This window comes from Brassica napus, chromosome A8 (assembly GCF_020379485.1).
Source record: "Brassica napus cultivar Da-Ae chromosome A8, Da-Ae, whole genome shotgun sequence".
Classification (NCBI taxonomy): Eukaryota; Viridiplantae; Streptophyta; class Magnoliopsida; order Brassicales; family Brassicaceae; genus Brassica; species Brassica napus.
In genome coordinates, this window is record NC_063441.1 from 19576892 (window position 1) to 19603943 (window position 27052).

General features: G+C 44.1%; 3 protein-coding genes and 1 pseudogene across 3 annotated transcripts; 3 read left to right on the plus strand and 1 right to left on the minus strand.

Annotated features, from left to right (window-relative positions):
• Positions 1-2416: 2416 nt before the first annotated feature.
• LOC106425957 (epidermal growth factor receptor substrate 15-like 1) lies at positions 2417-8806 on the minus strand. The gene is made up of 13 exons (XM_013866666.3): positions 8206-8806; positions 6802-7954; positions 6293-6511; positions 5994-6205; positions 5539-5613; positions 5236-5307; positions 5052-5150; positions 4905-4976; positions 4716-4830; positions 4403-4471; positions 3967-4249; positions 3690-3810; positions 2417-3608 (listed from the first exon to the last, which is right to left on the minus strand). The coding sequence occupies exons 1-13, from the start codon at positions 8350-8352 to the stop codon at positions 2730-2732; spliced, it is 3516 nt and encodes a 1171-aa protein (XP_013722120.2). The 5' UTR covers positions 8353-8806; the 3' UTR covers positions 2417-2729.
• Positions 8806-10771, plus strand: LOC106425898 (annotated as a pseudogene).
• Positions 10772-11757: 986 nt separating this feature from the next.
• On the plus strand, positions 11758-26875 carry LOC106425959 (protein kinase STUNTED). The gene is made up of 11 exons (XM_048738063.1): positions 11758-12007; positions 23636-23936; positions 24024-24103; positions 24169-24397; positions 24473-25096; positions 25174-25422; positions 25497-25660; positions 25737-25819; positions 25896-26043; positions 26137-26286; positions 26356-26875. The coding sequence occupies exons 2-11, from the start codon at positions 23780-23782 to the stop codon at positions 26602-26604; spliced, it is 2133 nt and encodes a 710-aa protein (XP_048594020.1). The 5' UTR covers positions 11758-12007; positions 23636-23779; the 3' UTR covers positions 26605-26875.
• LOC125576966 (meiosis-specific protein ASY2-like) lies at positions 13118-16311 on the plus strand. Its single transcript, XM_048737524.1, has 4 exons — positions 13118-14066; positions 14140-14274; positions 14364-15241; positions 15331-16311. Exons 1-4 carry the CDS (start codon positions 13118-13120, stop codon positions 16309-16311), a joined length of 2943 nt encoding a protein of 980 aa, XP_048593481.1.
• Positions 26876-27052: the final 177 nt, after the last annotated feature.

Sequence of the window (27052 nt, forward strand, 5' to 3'; positions counted from 1 at the left end):
TCTTGAAATAATTGATGCTAATTAATAATAAAATTTTGGCTGGAAAAAAAAATCAAATTTGTCTAATTATCGCTAAAATATTTTATTAATATTGTCTAAGAAGCTTTCAAGTGATATCATAGTTTAATTTTTGTTAGTTTTTTTTGTCAATTTTTAGAGTTTTTTGTATTTAAGATTTTTTCCATAATAAGCTTATATTTCTTTCACTGAATTGATATATATATATATATATGTCATAAAAATTACCATCAAATCATTTTTACTTATTTATTATTTTGTTTTTAATGAAAATACACCTTTACATAATTTAATTTAAAATAAAATTATATATTAATTTGTTGTATTCTAACAATTTGATTGATTTAATTAATTTGCTTTGGTGGATAACTTAAAAAGTTTTCATATGAATCGGAGAAAGCAAACTTATGTTGTTATATTATATTTATTTGTGTATTTAGAATCTATATATAATGTTAGTGTAATAAAGAAAGAACATTATTTTTTGTAACTTCAAAAAGATACATTATTACAATTTGAAATTAATCAAAATTGAATAAAATGGTAATTAAATATTTGTAAATCTAATTGTTTTTTTATCTTTTTCAGTTGGATTCTCATGAAAAGATCATGAAAAGAAATCGATAGGTTAAACAAATGTTTCAAAATTTGAAATATTTCAAAATTTGTTGTGTTATTGTTTTGTCTATAAATTACAAAAATTACAAAATTTATTGAATTGATATATTTAATTATTGCACCCTTAAATAATATTTTATTAAGACATTAGAGAATTATGTTTTGAGTTGTTTTGTCAAAATTGTACAAAAATTTATGCTTTTTCATATTTGTCACAGAAATTTATATGTTAAACTTACTTTTACAAAAATCTTTTTCATATTTTTCAATGTTCTCACACTTTCAAAGAATATATTAGCTTAGTCACTTACTTATTTTTTTTACAAAACAAAGTATCGGAGTCTTGAATGTTGAATTCATATTATTGTAATTGTACATAAGAGTTTGTGATTACATACTTAGTGATTCTTGTATATGTGTTCAATAAAGTTTCAATGGCTTAGTGGTAACTGTCTAATATTAATGTCATAATAACCCGGATTCGATCCTTTCCTTTGCATTGTTTTTCATTTTTACGAAAAAATAAATGAAATGACGTGGCAATTTCGGGCTCTCTGATTAGTTGATTTTTCTATCCTACGTGGACACCCTCTCCATGGCTTATATTTGCCTTTTAGTATAGTATAGATTTGGTTTGGTTTAATTAACTTTTATATAGATTTAAATGAAATAAAATAAAATAAAGAGGAGCATATGAACACTTTCTGTGCAGCTGAGATTATATAAACAACTAATCTTAATAGTTGATTGAATCAATTGTTGAAAAACTTATGCTCCCAAACAATATCCAATATACTTTTTTCTAAAACTCATTTTATTCTTATTTATCTTTAATTTCAAACTGATGTAAAACCTCAATCTAAACAAATTTATCTATTTATGAATTGTGACATTACTGTTTTGAACCTAATATTTATACAACTTATTTATTCTTCAATCTCTTATTCTTTGGGTTCGCCACTCTCTATTTCTTCTCAGATCTTCTTATTTTTCTCCAATCTCATCATATACCCTTTTGATTTTTTTTTTCCTCTTTTATATTCGACGTGCTTTTCCTCATACAATTTGTTCATTTTTTCATCTTTTTCTTTAAATTTGATTTTTTTTTTCTTCAATCTTGTTTTTCATTTTTTGAATTTCTTAGATTTGTTATTTATTTTCTTCTATCTTCTTTTTATTATTTTATACTTTCAGTTTTTAGACCTAAGAAACATAAATGTAAAACTAGATTCCAAATGTAAAAACTAGAATTAAAAACAAAAACAGTTGTACCAAATTATACTATTGATCTATTACAATTTTATCCTAATTATACCAAGTTATACTTTGATAATGGTACAACTTTGTAAAATTAGAACTTAGTTATACTAGATTATACTATCTCAAACTATAACTTGATAAAACTAAAAGCTAATTGTACCAAGTTGTACCACATAATTTTGAATCTAAAATTTTGAATTTAACATTTAAATGGTGAATAAAACGTAGCGAAAAAAATAAAATTTGTTTAATTTCAGTAATCATAGAAAATATGTGAGATTAATTAAAAGCATTTGATATTAAACTTTTTTTTCCAGTAAGAGAATACGAGATTTGATTTATGGTGGTGTATTTTATCAGAGATTTGTATCATATAATCATAATAAAGATATGCATTTGTTCATCATTTTATTATATTATACTGTGGAGAAGATTTTTATATATCAAATTTATCATCACTTTATGATAAAGAGGTTTTAGATAAAATAAAATAATTGTTAAATACGGGCTGTTACACAGATAAAAAAAATCAATCTAATATAAAAATATGAATATAATAATCCATCCATACGAGAAGCTTACAAAGATGCAATAAATTTTCTGTTTAACATGAACAAATATTTATCACAACAAAGGAGAGCAGAGAAAGCAAACTACTCGGAGACCAAAATAATCTTTAAAAATGGCAAAATAACTATTATATATTAACAACAAAAATGAAGCAAGCAGAGATCAACCAAACAAATACATAGAACTCTCCCGACTCTGAGAAAAACAGTAAACTATTTGATATTTGATATTCATATAATCATATCACACGTGGGCTTCGAGGGCTAGAAGGCATTCCAATGATCAGAGCTCCGAGGTGTCATAGTTGTCGTTGTTTTGAATGGTCCGGTAGAACCGAACGGGTCATGATCATCGAACCCAAACCCGTGACTGTAATCAGAGTCTCTAGTGCTTCCAATCGAGTCAAACCTCGTCAACGAAGCTTTAGGTGTCTCTGATGCGTTGTTGTTGTCATAGCTTTGTGCATTGAAGGAATCATATCTCTGATAGTTGAAAGAATCAAACCTAGACGCGAATCGGTCTGGCTCGCTTGTGCTGCGCATGGAGTCTGAGCGGGATAGAGAGAAAGCGTCATTGTTATTGCTGTTGAATGAATCGAAGCGGGAGAAGCTGTTGGAAGAGAAGTCACCGTGTGCAGCGGGTGTGCTTGGGACAGAGTCGAACATGAAGGGACTTCTTCCTGGGAACAAGTTGTCTGAACGAGGAGTCTCTGATGCAAACGGCTTCCCACCAAAATCAGACGTGCTGTAAGCAGGAGTGCTTGGGACGGAGTCATCGAAGAAGGATTTCTTCTCGGGAAACAAGTTTCCAGGATAAGCAGGAGTGCTTGGAACCGAGTCGTCGAAGTATGATTTACCTGCGTAAGCAGGAGTGCTTGGAACAGACTCATCGAAGTATGATTTATTGCCTGAGTAAGAGGCAGTGGTTGTTGCTGGAGTGCTCGGGACAGAATCAGCAAACAAGGAAGGTTTTGGAGTGAAACCGTCGTTTGCATTTGCCGGGGGGCTTGGGACAGAATCAGAAAATATAAATAGCTTAGGAGGGAGGAAGTCATTTGATAGGGTGGAACCAGTTTTTATAGGCTTAATGCTGAAGTCATCGAATCCGAACCCGAATCCAAAATCACTATCATGCTTCTTGTCCTGCGTAAACATACACCACACAGAACAATTAGATTAAGATGGTGAAGCATCAAATACTAATCTCACATGAGCACATTATACCTTTCCGTTGTCAGGGTTGAAGCTTGAAACTGAATCTGTCTCATCGTGAGAGTCATAACTAGGTTCGTTTGCAGTTTTGCCAGCAGAAGCAGTAGATTCACCATCATCATGGCCATTTTCACTGTGGCAAGAGTGAGTAAAATATAGACAATGTAAGTCACGCGAGATGTGTAGGAACAATATTATACTCTAGTTTCCTCTTTTTATGGAAGCAAAAATATCAATAGTTGAGAAAGGTGAAACCCAAAAATGAAAAGGTCTTAAACAAAAGGCATACCTCCTCGTATCTTTGGTTCCGGGTGAACCATCAGCTTCAACACCCTTTCTAACAATAGAGTCATCCAGAGATCCGTTTCTATCTGTTTTACCGTCTACATGTCCAGATGCCTCTTCTCCACTGCTTGGATTTTTCTCCTTTTTAGACTCAACATCTGAGGATGAAAGGTTTTCACCTTCATTTGAAGAGACGGTGGCTTCTTTCTTCCAAGTAGATGATTTTTCCTTTGGTGGGGCAATGACATTTTGGACATCAAGTGTAAGCTCCTTGACAAAGGTAAACCCTGGAAGAGAAGAAAATTAGGATGCAAACTTCAAGGGTTCAACTACAAAATCCATTCCCTGTTTTGGAAGACATGACCCCAAAAACCAAAAATATAAAGAAAACAAAAAAAAAAGATTAAACATGTAAAGCCACTCTTCTTCGGTAATCTCACCTTCTTCCTCTAGCTTATCCCAATCTTCATCCCAATCAGCAGCACATTCTTGGATTCCAAATTGCCAACCTGTAAAACGTGAGAGAATCCCATGACTATATAGAAAGGAAAATTCAACAGGTATAGAGTTTATTCTGGCAACAATACATAAAAAGCCAAATATACTGAGTCTCGTGTTGTACAAAAGCATCACCGTTTAATCATATTACTAGATACTAAAACTAACAGTCATGTGTTAACCTTTCCTGCCACTGATCAAGAGAATATAATACTAGAGGTGATATTTAACTTAAAAGGAGGGATGAATCTATACCAAAAGGAAGCTCCACCAGAGAAGTGGGTTTGCCACGTACTCCGTATTGTTTGCAGCGCTCATTCAAATTTTTAATCAGTTCCTCAAGGCCCGATTGGATGTGTTCAGTGCGCTCCTACAAGACAAACATTCAGCAAAATAAAGAACTACAAATCACATTCAATCAACCAGATAGCACGTGTGGTTTACCTTAACAATATTATCATCAAGCTTGCCTTCTTCAAATTTGACTATGGCCTGGTATAATTCCATTTTCTTCTCCTGCATTTTAAAAGGGAAGATTATCATATATTTGAAGGCGATAGTTCAAAGTATGCCATGCTACTTCTAAACTACCTGTATATCGCGGAATGTTGCCTCTTCAATAGTCAATTTAGAGCCTACATTGCCAGACTTCTTGTATTTCTCCTCGTATTTTTTTGCTAGAGATTCAAGCTGGATTACAGATTGATTTTGTTAGGTAATCAAACTGGATCTTTGATACCATTATAGAAGAAGTGCGATAACAGAAACTCTATACCTCACGTTTATCACCCGAGACTCTCTCCGTAATCTCATTGTACCGGTTGTCACATCTACTCTTGTATAAAACCTGTCACCCAAGGAACCAAATGGAAAATGTTATATAAACAAACCGATCGTTGGTAATAACAATGAGGTCCCTGAAAAAGAAAACTATTCCCTAGAACTTTTGAAATCACTTGAGAAATATACAATCACAGTGTCAAACAATTGTTGTGACAAACTTCGGGTGATCATTAAAGCGATTCCAAACAACATTTTAGGAAAGAAACGACCAAGCTTAATAGATAAATATACTTACAAGTTCCTGCATCTTAGCATGGAAGAACTCAATTTTCTGCTTGGAATCAGCTATTTCCTTTTCAAGGTCGTCCACCTGAAGACCAAAATACAAGGATCTTGAGAAAAGAAACGGCAGACACATAAACTTCTAGATTACGTCAATAAAGACTACATGGACAACTGATCACCTACACAGGAATAGCACACAAATTGTAGTAAGTAGGTTCAACCAGGTTTACAATTTTTTTTAAAACTATGCATAGTTCTCAGAGGCTGTTTGATATCTTCCAGGTTTGGAAACTTATAATCTAGAATATGACTACCAAAATCTACAATTATTCATATTAGTGCCATATGAAGAGGGGGGGTGGGGGTGGGGAGGAAGACACCTTTAGATAAAAAAAAAAAGAAGTGCGTTAATCAAAGAAATTCACCACATCAGCACATTAAAATCAGAGAGAAACAAGAGAGTGCCTTTTTATCAATAGCAGTGGCTTCTTCAAATTTTGAGTTGAGCGAATCTTGCTCCTCTTTGCTAAGTTGATCCACCAGATGTTTTTCCAACTCAGGCATTTTACGCTTTGGCTGAGTTGACTGGACCATTCCATCACTAGGAGAGAGAGGGACCGGTCTTGGAGGCTTTCCTTTGGGAATAGCTGGTGGCCTCGATGCCCCTTGAAATTGACCTACAATATTTGATCCAAGAATGAATCTGCATACTTCAGAAAATTAATGCCAAGTAATACAGAAAAAAGGTTTGTGTGATGCAATACCATGTGTATGTCCCCAGGATGCATTGCCTTGTGGTGCCACAGATTGACTAGGAGAGGTAAACATGCTCTCACTAGATATTATAGTGTTTGGGAACACAGGGGGAAGAGGTCGGCCCTCTCTATAACGCTCCATTAGATAGACAGCAATACAGAACTCTCTCAAGGAAAGCATGCTATCATTATCTTGATCAGATAAGTCCCATACCTGCTTCAAAGCCTCTGCAATACCAAGGAACATCATTCAACACATAAAACGGTGTATAATCCCCATATAAAGGATAACAATTTCTTCTTGAGATGTTATTAATATCACTATCCATGTATCGTCTACACGTTGAACAGAAAACATGGAATACTCAAGTTTTAACCTAAAATGGCAGTTGGTCAATAATTTCAATACTATATAAACAAATATACATAACTAAAGAAGTATCACTTAATTATCATGCATGTTCACCATTATAAGAACATGGTCAAACTGAAACTAACAGAAAAGAAATGGAGCCTACCTCGCGGGAGCTTCCAACTTAAGAACAGATTCCGAGCCTGGTTCCCAGTGATCTTGCCGTCCCTATCAGTGTCAACTTGCACAAATACCTTTGTATATTTCTGGACGTCAGCTGGATTCATTCTTGGCCAAGGGGCTTGCGGGTGGGGGTGGGGTTGGTGTTGGGGTTGGAGTTGAGGTTGGGGGTGGGGTCGGGGATGGTGCTGCGGTTGGTGCTGTGGTTGGTGTTGGGGTTGGTTCTGTGGTTGGTGCTGTGGTCGGGGTTGGGGCTGAGACTGACGCTGGGTCATCTGACTGGAAGCTGCAAGCCCAACTCCAACAGTAGAGCCAGTTGTACCAGAAGAAGATGAGATGCCCATTGTCGACATAGTTCCCGTAGAATGTTGTTTTGGCTGCGAGGAAGCAACTGTAAACACATCTCCGAAAAGTGAGTCAGAGGGAAAACCGTTTCCTGATGCAGCCAGTTCCTTTGGATCCTTGGCTACCAATTGATTGGATGGAGCATCAGAAGGAGCAGATGAATCTTGGGGCTTATGCACAGGCGCTGATTCTTGAGGTCTGGAGGTTGTAGAGCTTATTACTGCAGGTGTCATATGCGGTTTTGGTATATTGTTCGCAATTGAGTTAGGTGCTGTCAAACCATACCCACTTTGATTCGAAGGAATTTGAGAATTTACATGCCCAGAGGGCCCAACACTTCTGCCGCTGAGCCAATCAGATGGCATAGGTTGGGTTGCAGGACGAGGCACACTAGTCCCTCCAGCTGGCATACCCTGGCTTTGAAAGTTTTGCTGTGGTTGAGATGGAGGTGGCCCATTAAATTGGTTCTGCTGGCCCGGGACTACTTGTTGGTTACTAGTGCTTACGGTTCCACCCATCTGAGGCCCTCCCATACCAGCCGGAACTGATGGCAGTGACGCACCTCCCTGAGCTTGTGTAGCAGGCACAACTCCCCTGGGCTGTGGAGAGGGTGTCGCAGCAAGATTTATTTTGGGAGCAGGGATATTGGCAGAAGCAGGACTATAGATTGCAGCCTTGACTATCTCAGGAGTTAATTCCCGCCTACTTTGTGCCACAGTTACCAACTTTAGAGCATTATAAAACTCCGCTCGACCAAGGTAACCAGCTTTTTTCGCATCTGCGTAAGACCATACCTACAAGGATGAAAAAGAAAAAAAAAGTCTACACCATTAACAATCCAAAGACTAACTATACAAAAGGCGCTCAGAAACCTATAGCTGAACGAATCTGCAAATGTTGTCTATAGTCCAGCAACGTATGATATTTAAATTTTATAGAGTTTCCTCATTTCACGCAATGTTCTATGCATACAAAGAGGATACATCTAAATTGCTTCTCTATCACTCAATTTGCTCAATCTAGAGCATTGGAAGGAAAGGAGAACCTGAGCAAGGACGTTCTTAGGCAAATTAGAGCCTTGGAAGAAAGCGACAGCCTCAGCTCCACTGATACGGCCATCTCCATCCAAATCCGCTCTCCTGAAATACGCATCGAACAGATCCTGGCTCCCCGCCGGCCTCGCCGCTGCCATTTGAGAATGATCCGAAATCTAATCTAGCAGCGAATACAGTGTCGAGAAGCACGCGATCGAATCGTAGAAAAACCCCTAATTATTCACAAGGCTAACACCGAGAGAGCAATCGTAGACCAGCGGGAGAGAGAGAGGTCACCACATCGCAGGGAGTCTCGATTGGGATCGGTGACGGCGAGGAGGTCGATGATGATTCTCGCGACAGAGAAACAAATCTAATTTCCCCCCGGGATTTGGGATGGTGAAACCGGTACAGCGCGATTGAAGAGAAGAAGCTTGCCTTTGGGAAAGATACGATTAAAAAACAAATTATTCTAATTTTTCTATATAGTATAAGAGCCTCGAGATGCAAATAATAATCATACTGACAGAAGCTTACTGTAAAAATAAATAAATAAAATAATAATACTGTCATCATTTAATTAATTTATTTTACAACGGTGAGAGCTTTAATCGGCTTCCGCCGCTTCTCCGTCTTCCTCCGCCGCCGCCACCACGCAACGACTTCTCCCCTCCGTCCCCAATTTCGCGCCACTAACACTCAAATCCCTCCGTCGTAACCGTTCAGTCATCGTCAGAGTAGAAGACGTCGACGCAGACGGCGGCGGACCGGACGAGTACGACATGGACGACGAGGAAGTGGACAACAAGAAGGACTACAACGTCGAGTATGACCCTACCTTAGCAGCCGCCATCGCAGCTGCTAGCGGCGGCGCCGGCGACGGGGGACATCGCGTTCGTGCAGAGCAAGAGCTTTGTATCGACGCAGGGGTGGGACTCGGAGATGGTGGTTGATTACATGATAAACGAAGACGAGTTTCGTAAGATCAGCTTGCTCGACTGCGATTTCTTTATCAGGAAGCCGCCTGATCCTGATAACGATGTTTATGACTTCAGAGAGGTATGTGAGAAAGAGAAAGTTCTCTGCTTTTAGCTTCTTCTTTTTTTTGAATTCTCAGTTCAAGTGAAACGGCGTCGTTTTGGTGTGGCTGGATGCAGATGTATGTGACTCCTCCGGATACGGATATTTACTCGATTCCGAGAGTTCTTGCTCCAATGCCTCAAAAGGTTCAGCCTTTTAATCCTATGGTTGTTATGTTTTGGAACACGTATGTGCTCTGTTCTGGTGCTGATAACGGCTTTTGCTTTGATGATGTTTTGAAAGTAGAGTATATTCGATGTGCGATGAGTGACTATGGATGTTACAATGTTACTGAACCGTCTATTGATGCTCCTCGAGATCCTCTGTATAAATATGAGAGGGAGATATCCAAGGTACGAATTGAACGGTTTAGATTCATCAGGTCGTTGGTGCAAGGATTCCCTCTGTTTTTGGCTACACTAGGAAACGTGTCATCTCGAAACTACTTGGTTTGGTTCAGCGGTTACAGATGTCTTGATCATTGTTTATGCATAATGCAGGTTTTCTTGACGAAGCATTATCGGAATAGAAGATCAAACGACCCTGAGTTTGTGCTGGCCCTTGAAGAGATCTATGTGATTGACTCCAAGTCAAAGTCAATCACCAGAGCCAGAGTTTTGGTATGTCTGATTGTTACCTTCCACTTCACTCTTCCTCATTCTGAGTCTGAGCACAAACCTAAATGTGTTTCTTGCTATTACAGTTAATACAATGATGGTTGATGTTAGTGCTATATATGTTTCTAGTTCTGAGTCACGTAGCTTTGCTTGAAATGCCATGTAGTTCATTCAAAGCTGGTCAGACAATCTTCCTTCCCATATTAAGGTCTGTTTCAGGTGACAGTTCCAGGAGGACGAAAAAGGGATAGGAAGGATGACTTGCTCGTGATTCGAGATAATGAAAACTCCTTTAAAATCATACACGTGGTAGCTTTCCATATCCACAACCATTTCTTCTGGCAGTCCTTTTGTATTCCTTCAACTAGCATCACTCATGTTTCCTCTGCGTGTATACATTTTGATTCTTTCAGGGGGAAAGAGATGACCCGACGACGGTAATAGAAAGGGAAGAGTGGACCAAGACCCGAGAAGACATGGAGAAACATCTCAGAAAGCTACGAGACTTCAGTGTCTCAAATTGGTTCTGAAACAGCCAAACGACAAGTTAGAGGAGTTCCTTCCATGCCCATAAATGGCCTATACAATGGGATTGAATAGGAGAGCAGAATCAATGATGTGGTGGGAGGATTCAAGATGTGTAGTTCCATGGTAGACAAGGATTTTTTTGACCTCAGGTACTTTCACTAGCAGCAGAGATGAATGTGTTAGTAGATGATATGGGCTCTAGAACAAGTGTGTAGATGTAACAGTCTTATGGACAAACATTCAATGACTAGAGAAGCTAGTTTATGCATATTGTTACTTCAACAACTTTTCCAATTTTTGCAACTGAGTTGTTTTTTCAACGGTCTTTGATCCAAATGTTCTCTCTTAGATTCATCCGTTTGCATCTTTAGCATATTCTAAGTTCCTGATGTGGTATGCCTTTTGGACCTTAACCGGCGTGTCGTTTTTTCCGTGACAACCGAAGGTACTAAAACGGCAGGTATTCTGTTGTTCTAAACCTCTCAATGTACTGTTAGTTTTATAATTGAGGACACGTGTACGGTGGCATGTTTGGGTTTCACGTGAGTGCGATGACATTTGGCGGAATGGCCGACAGTGGCTTTCAATGTTGTGTGAGTGGTTCCACCGGCCCATCGTGTGACCTCAAACATTAACTACCCTATTCAACAATCACACACTGAAAATGAATTATTATGTGCATGCTACCATAGGTTAGAACAATATTTACACGTAAAAAGTGATATTATAGTTCATTTTAAGCAGGAAAATAACACACATGTGTAAATATATATCAGATAAAATGGGATTGCAATTAAAAAGTAAGAAATTTGGCGAGAGATAAAGCATTGGTCAGACTCAAAATGGAACCAAATTAACGATTTTAGGACCATAACAAACCGATAAATATGTATATTTTAAGAAGCTTATACGTCACTCAAAATTTGCGACCATTTTCTAATACTTATCTTTGAATCATCTACCTACCAAAATAAATTAAGAATCAAACAAAAGACAAAGACCTGAAACGTTGACGACAGAGAAAAAAGTAGACAAGGAATAAAACCGTATAAAACAAAGGAATAAATCCAATATTTTTATGAAAATTATTTTTATATTTAGAAACAAACCGTAGATATTTATAAATTATAGTGTCCCCCTCATGTAATCATCATACATGGCGGCACCACCACTACGTTCTATTATTTTATATAATCAACCGATAACGGTGAAACACGCCGTACAATGTACGTAGATTATGAGTCTGTAAAGAGTGGTAAAAACATTAATTTGAGTTTTCATACATGTCAATATATGTATATCCTAATGTTTTCGCTTTATCCTCCATAATATTTTTAAAGTTTTTTTTTTTTGCTGAAATAATATTTTTACAGTTATTAAGCCAAAAACAAAAGTTTTTAAAGTTGACTTGTTTCACCATTCATGAATATTTCTGAAAACTGAATAAAATTAAATTTCTGACTGCCAAAATAGGTACAGTAATAAATCAGTATTTATATTATTTATTAATAAGATGTGTGCTACTCCATTGTTACTCTTCTCTTTCTCAGAAGCTGCAGAACCAAAATCAAAGCCGCCATAAAGACAGTTGTTTGATCGGAAAACGGTAATAAAAGGATGTGGGTTTAACGAAGACGTTTTATTATGGTCGGAGGAGACGTTCAATCGGTTACAAGAGATGTAAAGAGAATGCGACAGAAGAGAAGCCGGCAACTCGAAGAGCTACCGGAAAAGTACAAATAACGGCAAGATGAAGCAAAGGTGAAAACCCTAATCTAGCCGCCAAGTGTTAGTCAGATGATTTCGGATCCCCTTCTCGTTTCTCTTCCTTCCCCTTATATAGTCCTCTGATGTGTCGTTCTTGACCTAGCTTAAGTCGTCTTCGTGGGCCTTCCTTATTGGGCCGAGAGGCCCGCATCCATCCGAGCGGTCGCTGAGCCGGATGCCTCTTGGTCGGCGTCGCTCGACTCGAGATACTGTAGAGACAAGCCGAGTAACCAACCGAATTAAGCCGATTATTCGAGCCATCGCTTTCCTTGGTCTGGGCCAGGCCTTCTATTCTTTGGGCCTTGCGGGATGATTAAATCCATCCTCTACAGTAAGTCCCCCCAGTCCATCGGTGAGCGGAGAGTCGACAAGCTCATGATGGATTCTGGAACTCGAAGGTTCGAAAGAATAGTAGTCCTGTCGGGAGTTTGAAACGATGGGTTGACGAGTCGCGGGAAGGCTGCGGTAGTGCCTTCTCTCGGGGTCGTTGAGTCTCAGGCTCCCAGATTTTGATCGGCAAATCCCGGCTAATTCACCGGTTTAATCGATCTTAGGATAACCGTTTGGTTAATTAAGATAAGAAGCCGGAAAGTCGCGGGAGTCGATGGGGTTTTTTGGGGGAAATTCGAGGCCCGTTTAGGCCCATTTAGGTTTAATAATGACACCTCGAACCTTTCCTCTTTTTCCCTTCACGAGTGTCTCGGGGAGTTGAAACGCCGCGAGGGTCCGCTGGGTATTTAGGGGGAATTTCGAGGCCCATTTAGGCCCGAATAGACCTAATGATGATGCCTCGAACTCCTCCCTCTCTTCTCCTTATAAATACGTGGATCCCCTTTCATTTCTTCAAGTTTCCTCCGCGATCAAAGGTACTTTCTCTCTCCTTCCTTTATCTCTCTAAGTGTTGTAACCTTCATTCGACGCGATCTCCACTATGTCATCGGTTCCGAGATTATCGAGGCGACAAAAAGGGAAATCGGTCGCGGCGACATCGACGCCGGCAAGGAATCCCGACGGAGGTCGTCTCGGGGATCTGGAATCTGCCCACCATGCGGCGATGATGGACACCGCCAATTTATCTCGTTCCCAAAGGCTTCTGGTCGCAGATGCTACGAGGCTTGCGAGGGAAGGGAATGAGAACGTCGCTGTTAGCGACGCGACGGATTGCGCGAGAGACGGGCAGAGCGGGGCGACGCCTGTCGACTCGGTTACTTTGAGAGCTCGCCCTATGGAGGGCGATCCTCCTGAGAATGACGATCCCGAAGCTGAGTTAGTCCCAACGACCTTCTATCCTGACGGGATTTTCGAGGAGCTTCCGAGGCTTCTACCCAACTTGCTTCGCCCTGCCTTCGTGGCTGGTCAAGACTGGGAGGGTGTAGAAGAGACTAAATCTACCCCGAGGAGCGTGAAGAAGGTTCTTCGATCCAAGGGCGCTACGGGCGTAACTTTCCTTATCCCCACGAAAGAGCAGAGACCTTGGTCTCCTCCGATCGGATATCAGACGGTATACGAGTCTTACTTCCAGGAGGACACTCGCTGTTGGTTCCCGATCCCGCGACTGATCACTGCGTACGCTAGGCGGCGAGACATCGCGATTAGCCAACTGTTGAACGGCTCGTTGCGACTGGCCGTCACCTTATCGATTTTAGCGGAGCAGATCGATATGCCGATGAGCGTCAGATCTTTCGAGGAGATGACCTCGATAACCGATATGAAGGACGGAACCTACTCGGTGAAAATGCGACCAAACTGTAATGTATGCGCCGGTCATCCGAACAAGACGCAGAATTGGCAGCGCTCTTACTTCTTTCTTAAATCCGACGTCTCGGCTTTCGAGGAGCCTCCTCAGGAGGACTATCGGGTTCTTTGGAATCGATCCTGTGGTAGAGTACCTTGTCGCGAACTACGTCTGACTTTGTTGTTCCTAATGAGATTCTCCTTTTCTTTTGTTCGCAGTTGGCCATCCTACGTCTCCCGTCTATCCCGAAGATTTCTTGAAGAGCGTTCAAGCCGTCGCTTTGCTTAGAATCTACCGTTGGTCTGAGATCACCGTCGAGAAGACCTACGAGCTTAAAGATCGGATTGCTCGAAGTGCGTTCTCTCGCCGTTTCTTGTATATATTTTTTTTTGGCCGTATGGCTTGCTTGTCGCGTGCTAACCTCTCTGCCTTGTGTTTTCAGGAGGGTGGAGGTCAGATCTTCCAACAGTTCTTCCTATTCGCGCGAAGAGGCTGGAAATTTTTCCGAGAGATATCCAGAAACAAGTCAACGAGGCAAAGAGAATGGGAACTCTTCCAGACTTGAGCGCGATGCTTGCCGTTCAACTAGGACTGACTAGCGGGGGCGGGCCCTCGACGGCTGTCCCTCGCGCTAGCGAGGTTCCTCCTTCCGGTGCTGCGAGTGCGAAGAAAAGTAGGAAGAGGAAGAGGGGTGTCTCGGGAGCCGAGGAGAACGCCGAGGAGGCGAGCGGCGTCCCCCCTTCCGGTGATCTTCAGAAGAAGAAGAAGAAGAGGAAGAAGACCAAGAGGTCTGTTGAGGCTCAATCGGAGGGCCCCGAGGAGCCGACTGGTACTGAGGAGGAAGACGAAGAAACTCGGCCTGAAGAGGAGGTTTCTGAGGCCGAAGTCTCGAGAGAGCGAGATGATGCGAGGGAAGCAGATGGATCTGAGGCTTCCCTTAACGCCGCCATCCCGGATGGTTCCGACGAAGATAGTGGTGAGTCGCCGCTTTTGGTGAGAAGGCACAACGACGAGATCGACGATGACGTGCGATCTCCTGTTCTGACGCTTCCTAGCGAGGAGACTCCGGCTATCACTGGGGCGGGGGCCGTTCAGACCGGCACGTCTCCTCGCGGCTCTGCTATCTTAAGGAGGGCTCCCGGGATTAACTTTCCGGATAAGGTCTCTTTCCACTACGAAGGGCCGGCCCCTCTGGCGTACGTTCCCGAGAAGTGCGGGGAGCTTCTTCGTCAGCTTAGAGGGAGGGCAAAATCCCTTCCTGCCGTGAGGGACCTCATCTTCGGGGATGAATACGAGGAGGCTGCGAGGGCAAAGCTGCTGGTAAACACTTCGACCTCTTCCCCTTCTTGTTGCATTACTTGTTGTCTCTTTCTCTTTCTCTTATGATTTTCATCTTCTTGTTCGTCTAGGGAGACGGCGCGATGAACGTCGTGATTGATAAGTACGACACTGCCCTGAAAGGAGTCTCGACTGAACTTGAGCTGGCCAAGAAGGAACACGCGGAGAAGGAGGAAGCTTCTGCTCGTCAGCTGAGTACATCAAAGGCTAACGTCGAGAGGCTCAACGGGATGGTCACTCGTGCGATGGCTCGAAGGGACGAACTCAAGGCCGACTTGGTGGCATCTCGCGGGATTATCCATGAACTCGAGCAGAAGAACGCTGAGCTCGAGGGCGAGAAAGCTTCGCTCGCTGCATCTCATGAAAGAGAGATGAAGCGCCTTAGAGATTCCAGGATCTTGGAAGTGACAAAGGAACGAGGAAGGGTTGAGGCCGAGATGTCTGCAAAGGCTAACCGTCGCTTCGCCAGGATTCGCTCCCGAGAGGAACGTCGAAGCCTTTACGACAAGGCTCGGTTGCTTCATAGCCAAGCTTTTGGGACCAGAAAATGCCTCGAAGCCTTGAAGAGGGCTGGGAGCGACATCCTGCAAGCCACGATCGATCTTTTCGCGGAGCAAGAGAAAAAATACGAGCAGGAGGCCGAGGAGCTCAAGGTTGGTGAGATACCCGAGGTGGATCTCACGCTTTCTCCTCTTATATTGGATTCCCAGTTTGTGGATGCTCGTATTTTGGCGAGTCTTGATCCCTACGGGTCCAATGCCGGTCTGATCGACCCAGAGACCGCAGCAAATCTTGTTACTCCGCCCTCTGATCCAATCGACGGGCGCCGCGACGAGCCGACGCCTTTTGTAGAGGGTTCTTCGGCTGCGTTTGAGGGGGAGACGCCTAATCGGGGGACCAATGCTGCTGAAGACGGTGGTCCTGTCCTCGTGCTCTCGGATACTTCGGCTGAAGGGTCTCGTCGAGGTAATGAGGAGGTTGCTCGCGAGTCGAGTGTCAGGGCTTCGGAGCTTTCTGCCCTCAACGATCGTGAGAGCGACCGAGAGGATTAGCGTCTCTTGTATGTTGTTTTCTTTTGAGTCTTATATGACTCATTGTTGTAGTTTTTTTTTTGAACCTTTGCCCTCGAGGCTTTTGTTTTGCTGTTTTCTCGCTATCTCGAACTCTTTTGGTGATTTGGACTGATTTACTTTAGATTTGTCTATCAAAATCGTGACTTCTCAAGATTTGAAGTGACTCTGCTTGTTCGGTGTAAATGTTGTTCGAGATGTCGAATCATTATAATTTTAAACTTGTTATGACTTTGTCTCGATTGACCTCTTTGAGTCGCGACCGTTTGCCATTTTGAGTTTAAATTGTTAATTAAGAGTTTTCGACTTTGACGGTTCCGAGTCGATCCCAATGTAATTTTCAAGCGTTTGGTTGGCCAGACCTTACTTAGTTAATTATAGGATGAATCGGAGTCATTGTCTCGGCCGTGTTGGTTTAGGTCGCAACGCGGTCGATCCCGTGAATACATGTCTGATCAGGACGTATTCAATCGTGGGATGCGAGTGCCGATACGTTTGTTCGAGGAGCCGGGGCGTGCTCGAGTAGGCATCGCTTAAGTGATCGTCTGCTTCGGAGATCGATTCCTCGGGGAGGGTTTTTATATTTTTTTTTATTTCGGCTGGACCCTTTTTCTTTGGGCTGCCTACGTATCCCTTTGCGGGAATCAAGCCATTCGTAGTTCTTAGATTGCGAGTGAAAGTGGCCTTTGTGGCGCATTCACTCGATTTTTTTTTTTTTTTTTTTTTTTTTTTTTTTTTTTTTGGGTAAAAGCGGCCTTTATGGCGCTTTTACTCGATTAGTAGATTGCGAGTGAAAGTGGCCTTTGTGGCGCATTCACTCGGGTTTGTGTTTCCAGGCTAAGGGTGGAAAAGGCGGAGATGTTTGGAGTTCCAGGCTCTCGGTACTGCTTCGCCTGTCGAAGTCTCGAGGCGGTATACTCCTGGCTTGATGACTTCGACTATCTTGTATGGTCCCTCCCAGTTGGCTCCGAGCTTGCCGGCCTTCCACTCCTTAGTGTTTTCGAAGACCTTTCTTAAGACGAGGTTGCCCATTTCGAGAGGGCGCGACTTGACCTTTTTGTTGTAATAGCTCTCGATTTGATGCTGGTAATTCTGGATGCGGAGTAGCGCTTGGTCGCGCTTTTCCTCGATATCGTCGAGTGCATCTAGGAGCATGTCGCGGTTGATTTCAGCGTTCTGTGGCATTCGCGACCGGCGTAGGCTCGTCACGTTCACTTCTGCGGGAGCCATCGCCTCGATGCCGTAGGCCATTGAGAAGGGCGTAGTTTTCGTCGCTCCGCGAGGAGTGGTTCTATGGGACCACAGGACACCATCTAGTTCGTCTGCCCAGCATCCTTTCTTTAAGTCGAGTCGTTTCTTCAGACCGTCGATGATGGTCTTGTTCGTCGATTCGGCTTGACCATTACTTTGCGGGTTTCTCGGCGTCGACATGTTGAGTCGTATGCGCCATCTGTCGCAGAAGCCCTTGAAGTGATGCGAGATGAATTGCGAACCATTGTCCGTGATTATCTCGTATGGGAGCCCGTGTCGGCAGATTATGTTCTTCCAGACGAAGTGTTGTACCTCCTTGTCGGTTATGCTGGCATAGGCTTCGGCTTCAACCCATTTGGTGAAGTAGTCAGTGAGGACCAGGATGAACTTCTTTTGTCGAGATGCCGGCATTGGACCAATGATGTCCATTCCCCATCTCATAAATGGATATGGAGCAGTCAAGGTGTGGAGAAACTCCGTTGGGCTGTGTATGGTTTTGGCGTGGCGCTGGCACTTATCGCACTTGCGCGCGTATGTCTCGCAATCGGCATTCATGGTTGGCCAGTAGAATCCGAGGTTTTTAACTTTTAGTGCGAGAGCTCGCCCGCCCGAGTGGTTGCCTGCTGCTCCTTCGTGTGTCTCGGCCATGACGAGTCTCGTCTCGTCGCCGGCGATACATTTGAGTAGTACCTTTGATGCAGTCCATCGGTGTAGTTCTCCGTCTAGGACGACGTAGTGCGTGCTGCGTCTTTTCAGTCGCCGGGCATCCCATTTTTCGACGGGCAGTAAACCCTCCGCGAGGTAATCGATGAGTTCCTTGCGCCAATCTGTTGAGTGATCATCTGGCGAGGGGGATTCTACTTCGTCAATGTCCATCGCGTCGTTGATCGCTGCTATAATCGCGGCCTGTTCTGCCTTCGTATCGATGCTCGGTTTCTCGATTTTATGGATCGGGATTGTCCTTTTGACCTGGTCGTGTAACTTGCTTCCCAGAGCGGCGAGGGCGTCGGCACAAACATTTTCTCCGCGAGGAACCTTCGTGAGTTCGAAGAACTCGAAGTCTCGCGTGAGGTCTTGGACGAGTTTGAGGTAGGCGTCCATCCTGTCGTTGCGGACGTCGTAATCACCGAGGTACTGGCTTACGACGAGTTGAGAATCGCAGTAAGCGCTGATTCGCTTTGCTTTCACCGCCTTGGCGAGACGGAGCCCCGCGATGAGGGATTCGTACTCAGCTTCGTTGTTTGATGCCGCGAAGCCGAAGCTGAACGACTGCCGGATTAGTTCTCCTGTTGGTGATTGCAATTGCACTCCTGCTCCTGATCCTTTACTCGTGGATGACCCGTCGACGTGGAGGATCCAGTTTACGTTTGGTAGGATGAGGTCTTGTTCCAGTTCTGGCGTCAATTCGATCAAGAAGTCGGCAAGGACTTGTGACTTTGCTGCTGTTCGATTTTTGTAAACGATATCATGTTCGCTTAGCTCCATCGCCCATTTGGTCAACCGTCCCGATTGGTTGGTATTCTGCAGAACCGTTCTGAGTGGTTGGTTGGACAGTACTTCGATCGTGTGCGACTGGAAGTAGGGTCGCAATTTTCTTGCCGAGGTGACGACGGCCAGGGCCATTTTTTCTAGTGTTGGATATCTCGTCTCGGGCTCCGTCATTCTTTTACTTGTGTAAAAGATTGGTTTTTGTTCTCCCCTGTCTTCTCGAATTAATACGCTGCTGACGGCGGAGGATGTAACGGCGATGTAGAGAGACAGTGTGTCGCCGGCTTCTGGCTTTGATAGAACGGGTGGGGTCGTGAGATAATGCTTGAGTTGATTGAACGCCTCCTCGCATTTTTCATCCCAGAGGAACCTTTTGTTTCCCCTTAGTAGCTCGTAGAAGGGAAGACACTTGTCGGTCGATCGCGAGATGAACCTGTTGAGAGCTGCGATGCGTCCCGTTAGTCGCTGCACTTCGCGGCTGTTTTTCGGGCTTGGAAGGTCGAGAATCGCTGAGATCTGCTTGGGGTTGGCTTCTATTCCTCGCTGAGTAACGATGTAGCCGAGGAATTCTCCGGAAGTGACACCGAAGGTACATTTGGCCGGGTTGAGCTTCATCCCATAGTCGTTCAAGATCTTGAAGCAGTCGCGCAAGTTATTGAGGTGGTCGTCGGCCTTGAGTGATTTGACTAGCATATCGTCGATATACACTTCCATGGTATTGCCAAGTTGGTCAGCGAACATTCGATTAACGAGTCGCTGGTAGGTCGCACCGGCGTTCTTTAGCCCGAAGGGCATCACCTTGTAGCAATAGGTCCCTCTGTCGGTGATGAATGCCGTCTTCTCGCGATCGTCGGGATGCATCAGGATCTGGTTGTAGCCTGAGAAAGCGTCCATGAAGGTTAAGAGTTCGTTGCCAGCGGTTGACTCGACGAGACGATCGATGTGAGGGAGTGGGTAACTATCCTTTGGGCACGCCTTGTTGAGGTCCGTGAAATCGACGCATATGCGCCATTTGCCGTTCTTCTTCTTGACGACGACCGGGTTGGCTAACCACTCGGGGTATCGGACTTCTGTAATAAAACCCGCGTCGAGGAGCCTGTCGACTTCGTCGTTCACTGCTTTAGATCTTTCCGGACCGAGTTTGCGTCGCTTCTGTCGGATGGGTTTGAACGTGGGGTCGACGTGCAGTTCATGGGATGTAACTGCGGGGTCGATCCCCTTCATGTCGGAGGTCTTCCAGGCGAACGTTGAAGCGTTGTCTTTGATGAAAGAGATGATCTTTGAACATAAGTCGTCGGACAGGTATACGCCCACTCGGATGATTTTTGTTGGGTCGGATTCATCAATTGCGACTTCTCGAACTTCCTCTTTCTGGGGGTATATCTTGTGGAGTGGTTTGCTGACGGAGTTGACGAGGGAAGCCTGTTGCTGCATCTTTACAGTTGCAATCAGCAGTTCTCTCGCGGCTTGTTGATCTCCCCGTATCGTCTGTGTTTTTCCGTCTTTGCCGGGAAACTTGACGCATTGATGGTACGTCGAGGGAACGGCTTTCATGGAATGCAACCATGGTGTTCCGAGGATGGCATTGTATGGTGCTTTGGCTCGGATGACGGAGAACTTGACGGTACGGGTTATACCACCTGCGTATACTGGGAGACGAATTGTTCCGATCATTTGCTCCGAGGCTCCGTTGAAGCCGGTGAGTGTGCGAGAGGAAGGCTTCATATCTCTTAAATCGACTCCCATTTTATCGAGTGTGTCGCGGAAGATGAGATCGACTGAGCTGCCTGTATCGATAAGTACTTTCGCGACTAGGCACTCTCCGATGTCGAGATCGACGAGGAGGGGGTCGTTGTGCGGCATGTGGATACCCTTGGTATCTAGTGCCGAAAAAGTGATCTGGTGATCATTTTCGACTGGAAGTGGCCACTTCTTGGAAGTGGTGGCTTGTCGCTTATAGTCTTTGACGGCTCGAACTGAATCGCCGCAAGGAGGCGATCCTCCCATTATGACGCTAATGTTTGGCGTGCGGGTAGCTCGCAATGATTCGAGTTGCTTCCTTAAATCGTCGGTTGTGTTCTCGAACTGAGGAGCTTCCGCGGGCTTTTTCTTTTTTGACTCGAGACGTCGTCGCAGATCGGACTTCTTCGAACGGTTTAGTTGGATTCGCAGGTCATCGGCCTTTGAATTGAGCTGGTCGCGAAGGTCGCCGTCTTCACCTATTCTCCTGGCGCTAAATTTTGAGATGGTTGTGCGGAGGTCGGCGCTTCCCACGTGTTCGTTTGTAGCGCTCTTTCGCTTCAATAGTGCGCGCAGGTCTTTATCTGTTGTCGGGGAAGTGAGAGATTGCTCGACTTTGCTGTTCAGTTTGTCGCGTAAATCTGATTGCATTGTCGAGGAGTCGTCGTCAGAAGAGTCACAAGGGCGAGAGAGTATGACTTCCACTCGTCGCCGGCGACGCGGATGTTCGTCTTCTGATGAGTCGTTGGCGGGGCCGACGTTGTTGACAGTAGTGCGCTCAGGGCTCGCTCTTTCCTCGCTAGGGGCCGTGTTCTGCTGAGACTTCTGTGCCTTCTTCTCCTTGTTCTTACTCCAACTTTTGGTGTTTTTCGGTGTCGTTGGAGAGGTGGGCATTTGAATTGTCCCGTTGGTAATTCCGTCGAAAAATTGCCCGATGAGGACTTTGCACTCTTTCGTATCATGGGAATCCCTTTTGTGGTAGAGGCACCATTTCTTTGGCTCCTCAGAGTTTGAACTCGCTGGTTCGGACGACTTTGTTTGCTTCGAGGCGGAGTCTCGATCCCAGTGGTTCCAGGCTTTCTCTCGCGTGACGGCTGCTGTCTTTGGCGATTCCTCGTCGTCGACCGAGCTAACGTAGCCTCGCTTCTGAGTGGTGTTTCCACCGGAGGAGTGCTGGCGGGGCTCAGGGCGGGTGTCGTTTGTTCGGGCGGGTCGCTGTTTCGCTGCTGCTTCTTTTGCAAACTTTGCTCTTGTGTCTTCTTCCATGCGGATGAAGTTGTTTGAGCGAGCGATGGCGTCAGACACAGATTTCGTCGGGTATCGGTAGAGATCCTGACGGAATGTGGAGTCAACGTGCAAGGTATTCATCAGAGACTCGACAGCGATAGGATCAGGAATATCAACTTTCGAGACGATAGCCTTGAACTTTTCCATGAAGTCGCGGAGGCTTTGGCCGCTGGTATGAGTGAGGTTCCACAGGTCGGACACGGTCGTTTCTTGGTTGGTGAACATGATATAATTCTTCAGGAAGGCCGTCGAGAGGTCGTGGAAACAATCGACGGAGTTTTCTCTGAGGCCTGTGAACCAAGTAAGGGCCGGTCCCTCTAGGGTTTCGACAAAGAGTTGGCAAAAGCCGGCGTCTTTGTCTTCGTCGGTCAGATTTGCGCGTCGCATCGCTATGTTGAAGGACGTAACATGAGTAGAAGGGTCGGAGAGACCCTTGAAGGTTGGAAGACGAAGTTTCTCCATCTTCTGGAGCCGTACGCCGGTGACCCTTTGCGTGAAGGGTGTGCGAAGAGATTCCGCGAGTACGTGCTCGATTTGGGGCGCCGAGGTCGTCACCTGGTGGATCTTTGAGTTGATGTCGAGGACCGACTGTTTCAACGCGGCTAGCTCGCTTGCGGTGTCTGCGTTGATGTCGTTACCGGCGCTCTGGTTGCTGTTACCGACGCTCTGGTAATTGTTATCCCGCGCAGGTGCTATGTTGGTGGTTCGTTCAGTGGCGAACAGGTGTCGACGGTACTGCGCCGTTGAAGCTTCGGCGTTTGCAGCGATAGGGGCGAGTATTTTTGCTATCGCTGTGATTTGGTCGACCGCCGCCTTCTGCGCCGCTTCTTGCAGGGCGAGGCGTGCCAGGATGGTTTCCATGGACGCAGGAGGGGGTAGCGGAGTTACTGGTGTAGGCGTAGGTGTTACCTCGGGAGCCGGCATCACCTCGAGGGCTTCGCGCTCCTCGCCAGACGAAGAACTGTCGTTGCTGACAACCATAGTACTAACGTTACTTTGCTAAAAATGCCCCACGGTGGGCGCCAACTGTTTGATCGGAAAACGGTAATAAAAGGATGTGGGTTTAACGAAGACGTTTTATTATGGTCGGAGGAGACGTTCAATCGGTTACAAGAGATGTAAAGAGAATGCGACAGAAGAGAAGCCGGCAACTCGAAGAGCTACCGGAAAAGTACAAATAACGGCAAGATGAAGCAAAGGTGAAAACCCTAATCTAGCCGCCAAGTGTTAGTCAGATGATTTCGGATCCCCTTCTCGTTTCTCTTCCTTCCCCTTATATAGTCCTCTGATGTGTCGTTCTTGACCTAGCTTAAGTCGTCTTCGTGGGCCTTCCTTATTGGGCCGAGAGGCCCGCATCCATCCGAGCGGTCGCTGAGCCGGATGCCTCTTGGTCGGCGTCGCTCGACTCGAGATACTGTAGAGACAAGCCGAGTAACCAACCGAATTAAGCCGATTATTCGAGCCATCGCTTTCCTTGGTCTGGGCCAGGCCTTCTATTCTTTGGGCCTTGCGGGATGATTAAATCCATCCTCTACAACAGTGACGATAAACTTTGTTTTCTAGTCATATAATCGCCACGATGGTTATGTTTCTCCAGGAATCACACTTCAGGAAAGTACACAAAGCACTCACCTGAAAACTCAGACAACCATTTTTGTGACAAAAATATAAAAGAGAGAGAGAGATGACGCAAAACGGTGTCGTTACAGGAAGAGGAGGAGGTCGTACTGTTGTGGTGGGTGTGAAGTTCGATGCGGCGAGCAGTGAGCTTCTAGATTGGGCTTTGGTCAAGGTTGCTGAACCGGGTGACACCGTCATCGCTCTTCACATTCTCACCAATGGTACCTTTTTGAGTTTAATAATAAATATTAAAAGCTAATATTTTTGGAAATGGGTTTTCTTATGTTTAACTCTGTGGGATCGAGCAGGCGACTCTTCGTCTGTCTCTCTTGTTAAAACTTTCGACTCTGTTCTTGAAGCTTATGAAGATTTCTGCAAACTGAAACAGGTATTATACATAAAGTGTTCTGCTTTTGATTCCTTCAGTGTCTAAAAGAGATCTCTTGTAATTAGGTTGAGCTGAAGCTGAAACTATGCAGAGGCTCTCCTACTCGGAAGGTTCTAGTTAGAGAAGCAAAGTTATGTTATGGATCCAAAGTTGTAGTTGGAGTTTCCAAAACTTGTAGCCACTCATCTCTCTCCGTGGCTAAGTACTTAGCCAAGAAACTACCAAAAGACAGCTGGGTTATGGCTGTTGACAACGGGAAAGTCATGTTTCAGAAAGATGGTTCCTCATTGAAAGGTATGTCCTTTTTGCATGGTGACTCGTGTTCGTTTAAGTGTGTTAAAACTTAAAACTCTTTGTTTTTTGTGATAGCAAGAAGCAATGTTGGTAGGAACACTTTGTCTAGCTTCTTTCAGATGCATAAGAACACCAAAGTAGTTAACAGTTGGGATGAGGAGGAAGAGGAGGAGGATCGTTACAATGGCTGTAGTCTACGGCAGGCTTTAGTGTCTTCCTGCCTTGGGAAGAATCTCGCTACTTGTGGAGATCTATCTAGATCATCTAGCTGTAACGGTGATCAAGATGATTTCCACAAGTCAGTGGTCACTGAGCCAGTAAAGATTCCAGAAGATTTGACCAGATTCATCACTATGCTGGTTAATGAACTGCCTGAGTTCAGACCAGGTTGGCCTTTGCTTTGTCGTGTAGCTTCTCCGGATCTGTTAGCTAATGTTCCGAGAAGTTATTCCTTCAGACAGATACCAGTTGCCCAGTGGGTGCTCAAGCTTCCCTCTAGGACTAATTCTCTTGTTAGTAGCTCAAACGCTAAGCAGTTGTCTAGCTTAAATAATGAAAGTCTAGCTACTGTTCCTGATGGTAATGATTCTATGACCTTGAATTGCTCTCCTGAGGGTCTTCATCAGTGGTTCTTCTCCACATCTTGCCGATCTTTTAAGTACAAGGAACTTGTGTCAGTCACCTCCAATTTCTCCCCTGGTTTGTTTCCTCTAAGAACCATGTTTAAGACTCTTTGTAATATGTTTTTTTATGTCAACAATGTCTTTTTTTTTCAGATAATTTCATCGGAAAAGGAGGAAGCAGCAGGGTTTACAGAGGCTATCTGACCAATGGAAGAGAGGTTGCGGTGAAAATTCTCAAGCAAACAAAAGGCGTCTTGAAAGATTTTGTGGCGGAGATTGACATCATCACGACGTTAAACCATAAGAACGTTATTTCCCTCTTGGGTTACTGCTTTGAAAACAATAACCTCTTGCTTGTGTACAATTATCTCTCAAGAGGAAGCCTTGAAGAGAATCTTCATGGTAAACCCTCTAAACCTTTTTTAGCCACTTGTAATGTTTGTGGCTCTCTAACAGCACATGGTTTTGAAAATTAGGCAACAAGAAGGATCATGTTGTGTTTCGTTGGAACGAGAGATATAAGATAGCTTTGGGAGTAGCTGAGGCGTTGGACTATTTACATAACAAAGCTCCACAACTTGTCATTCACAGAGATGTTAAGTCATCAAACATATTACTGTCTGATGATTTTGAGCCACAGGTTAGTGTTTTCATTTTTTCCCTATTATCATAAAGAATAAACTGTGAGATGCTAAGGAGGGTGATCTTGTTCACAGCTTTCTGACTTTGGGCTTGCGAAGTGGGCTTCTTCGGTATCTACAACGCAGATCATCTGCTCAGATGTTGCCGGCACCTTTGGGTGAGGAAAAAACTAAATCAAAGTTGTTTAGAGAGAGAACAGTCTTGAGAATCTTATGTGTTTTATTTTGGCGCAGGTACTTAGCTCCAGAGTACTTTATGTATGGTAAGATGAACGATAAGATAGACGTGTATGCGTACGGTGTTGTACTCCTCGAGCTTCTTTCTGGAAGAAAACCTGTTAGTAGCGAATCTCCAAAGGCTAGAGAGAGTCTTGTTATGTGGGTATGTGGTCATATGGATACTACTACATTGAAAGGTCTAAACCTTTCTCTCTGCTAGTTTGCTAATTAACAGATAATGTATTGACACGTGCAGGCAAAACCAATTCTGGATGATAGAGACTATTCTCAGTTACTAGACCAGAGTTTGGTTAATCACAACAATGGTGACCAGATGGAGAGGATGGCGTTAGCTGCCACTCTTTGTATAAGGCATAACCCACAGTCTAGGCCAGAGATGGGAATGGTGAGTCATTATCTAGACCTTGGCGTGTAATAACGGTTGTTAATAAGATGTTGTGTTGTGAAAATGCAGGTGTTGAATCTTCTTAAAGGTGACGTGGAGATGCTAAAATGGGCGAAGGAACAAGTTAGCAACGGTTTAGAGGATTCAAAGCTACTCAAAGACGAGAAACTGAAGAGGTCTAATCTACAGTCACATCTTAACGTAGCGTTCCTTGACATGGAGGACGAGGAGTCTATCTCCATGAGAAGCATGGTGCAAGGCATCTCCGTGGAGGATTATCTTAAAGGCAGAGAAAGCCGCTCATCGAGCTTCAATTGAGCTTGGTTCTTTACACAACAGCAAAGCTTTCTTAGCTGAGATGGTGAAGACTATCTTGGGACCTGTTTAGGGTTGTAAATGGAGCTTTTAATTTTTTGGGGTCTGTTTTGGAAATATTTGCTTTTATTGGGGGCAAAACAGAAATACAATATGTGCATATACCGTCAATGGTCTTTGTCCTGTAATGCTCGTACCGTCGTCGTACGTCTCACTGTCATTTTCTAGCATTATCTTACTGAAATAAAATTTCATATAATAATGTTTTCTAGAATTTTAAAATGTATTATTTCTCTATAGTGCCTATCACAATTTGAGAGACCAACCATGTGTGACTGAGTCAAAATCATGGTCCTGTAGTAATTAATACACGACGTAAGCACCTTCCTGTCCTATTCCTTTGGGTTTGAAAGGAACGTGGTTGGGCGAAATAAAATTCTAATCAAATTAG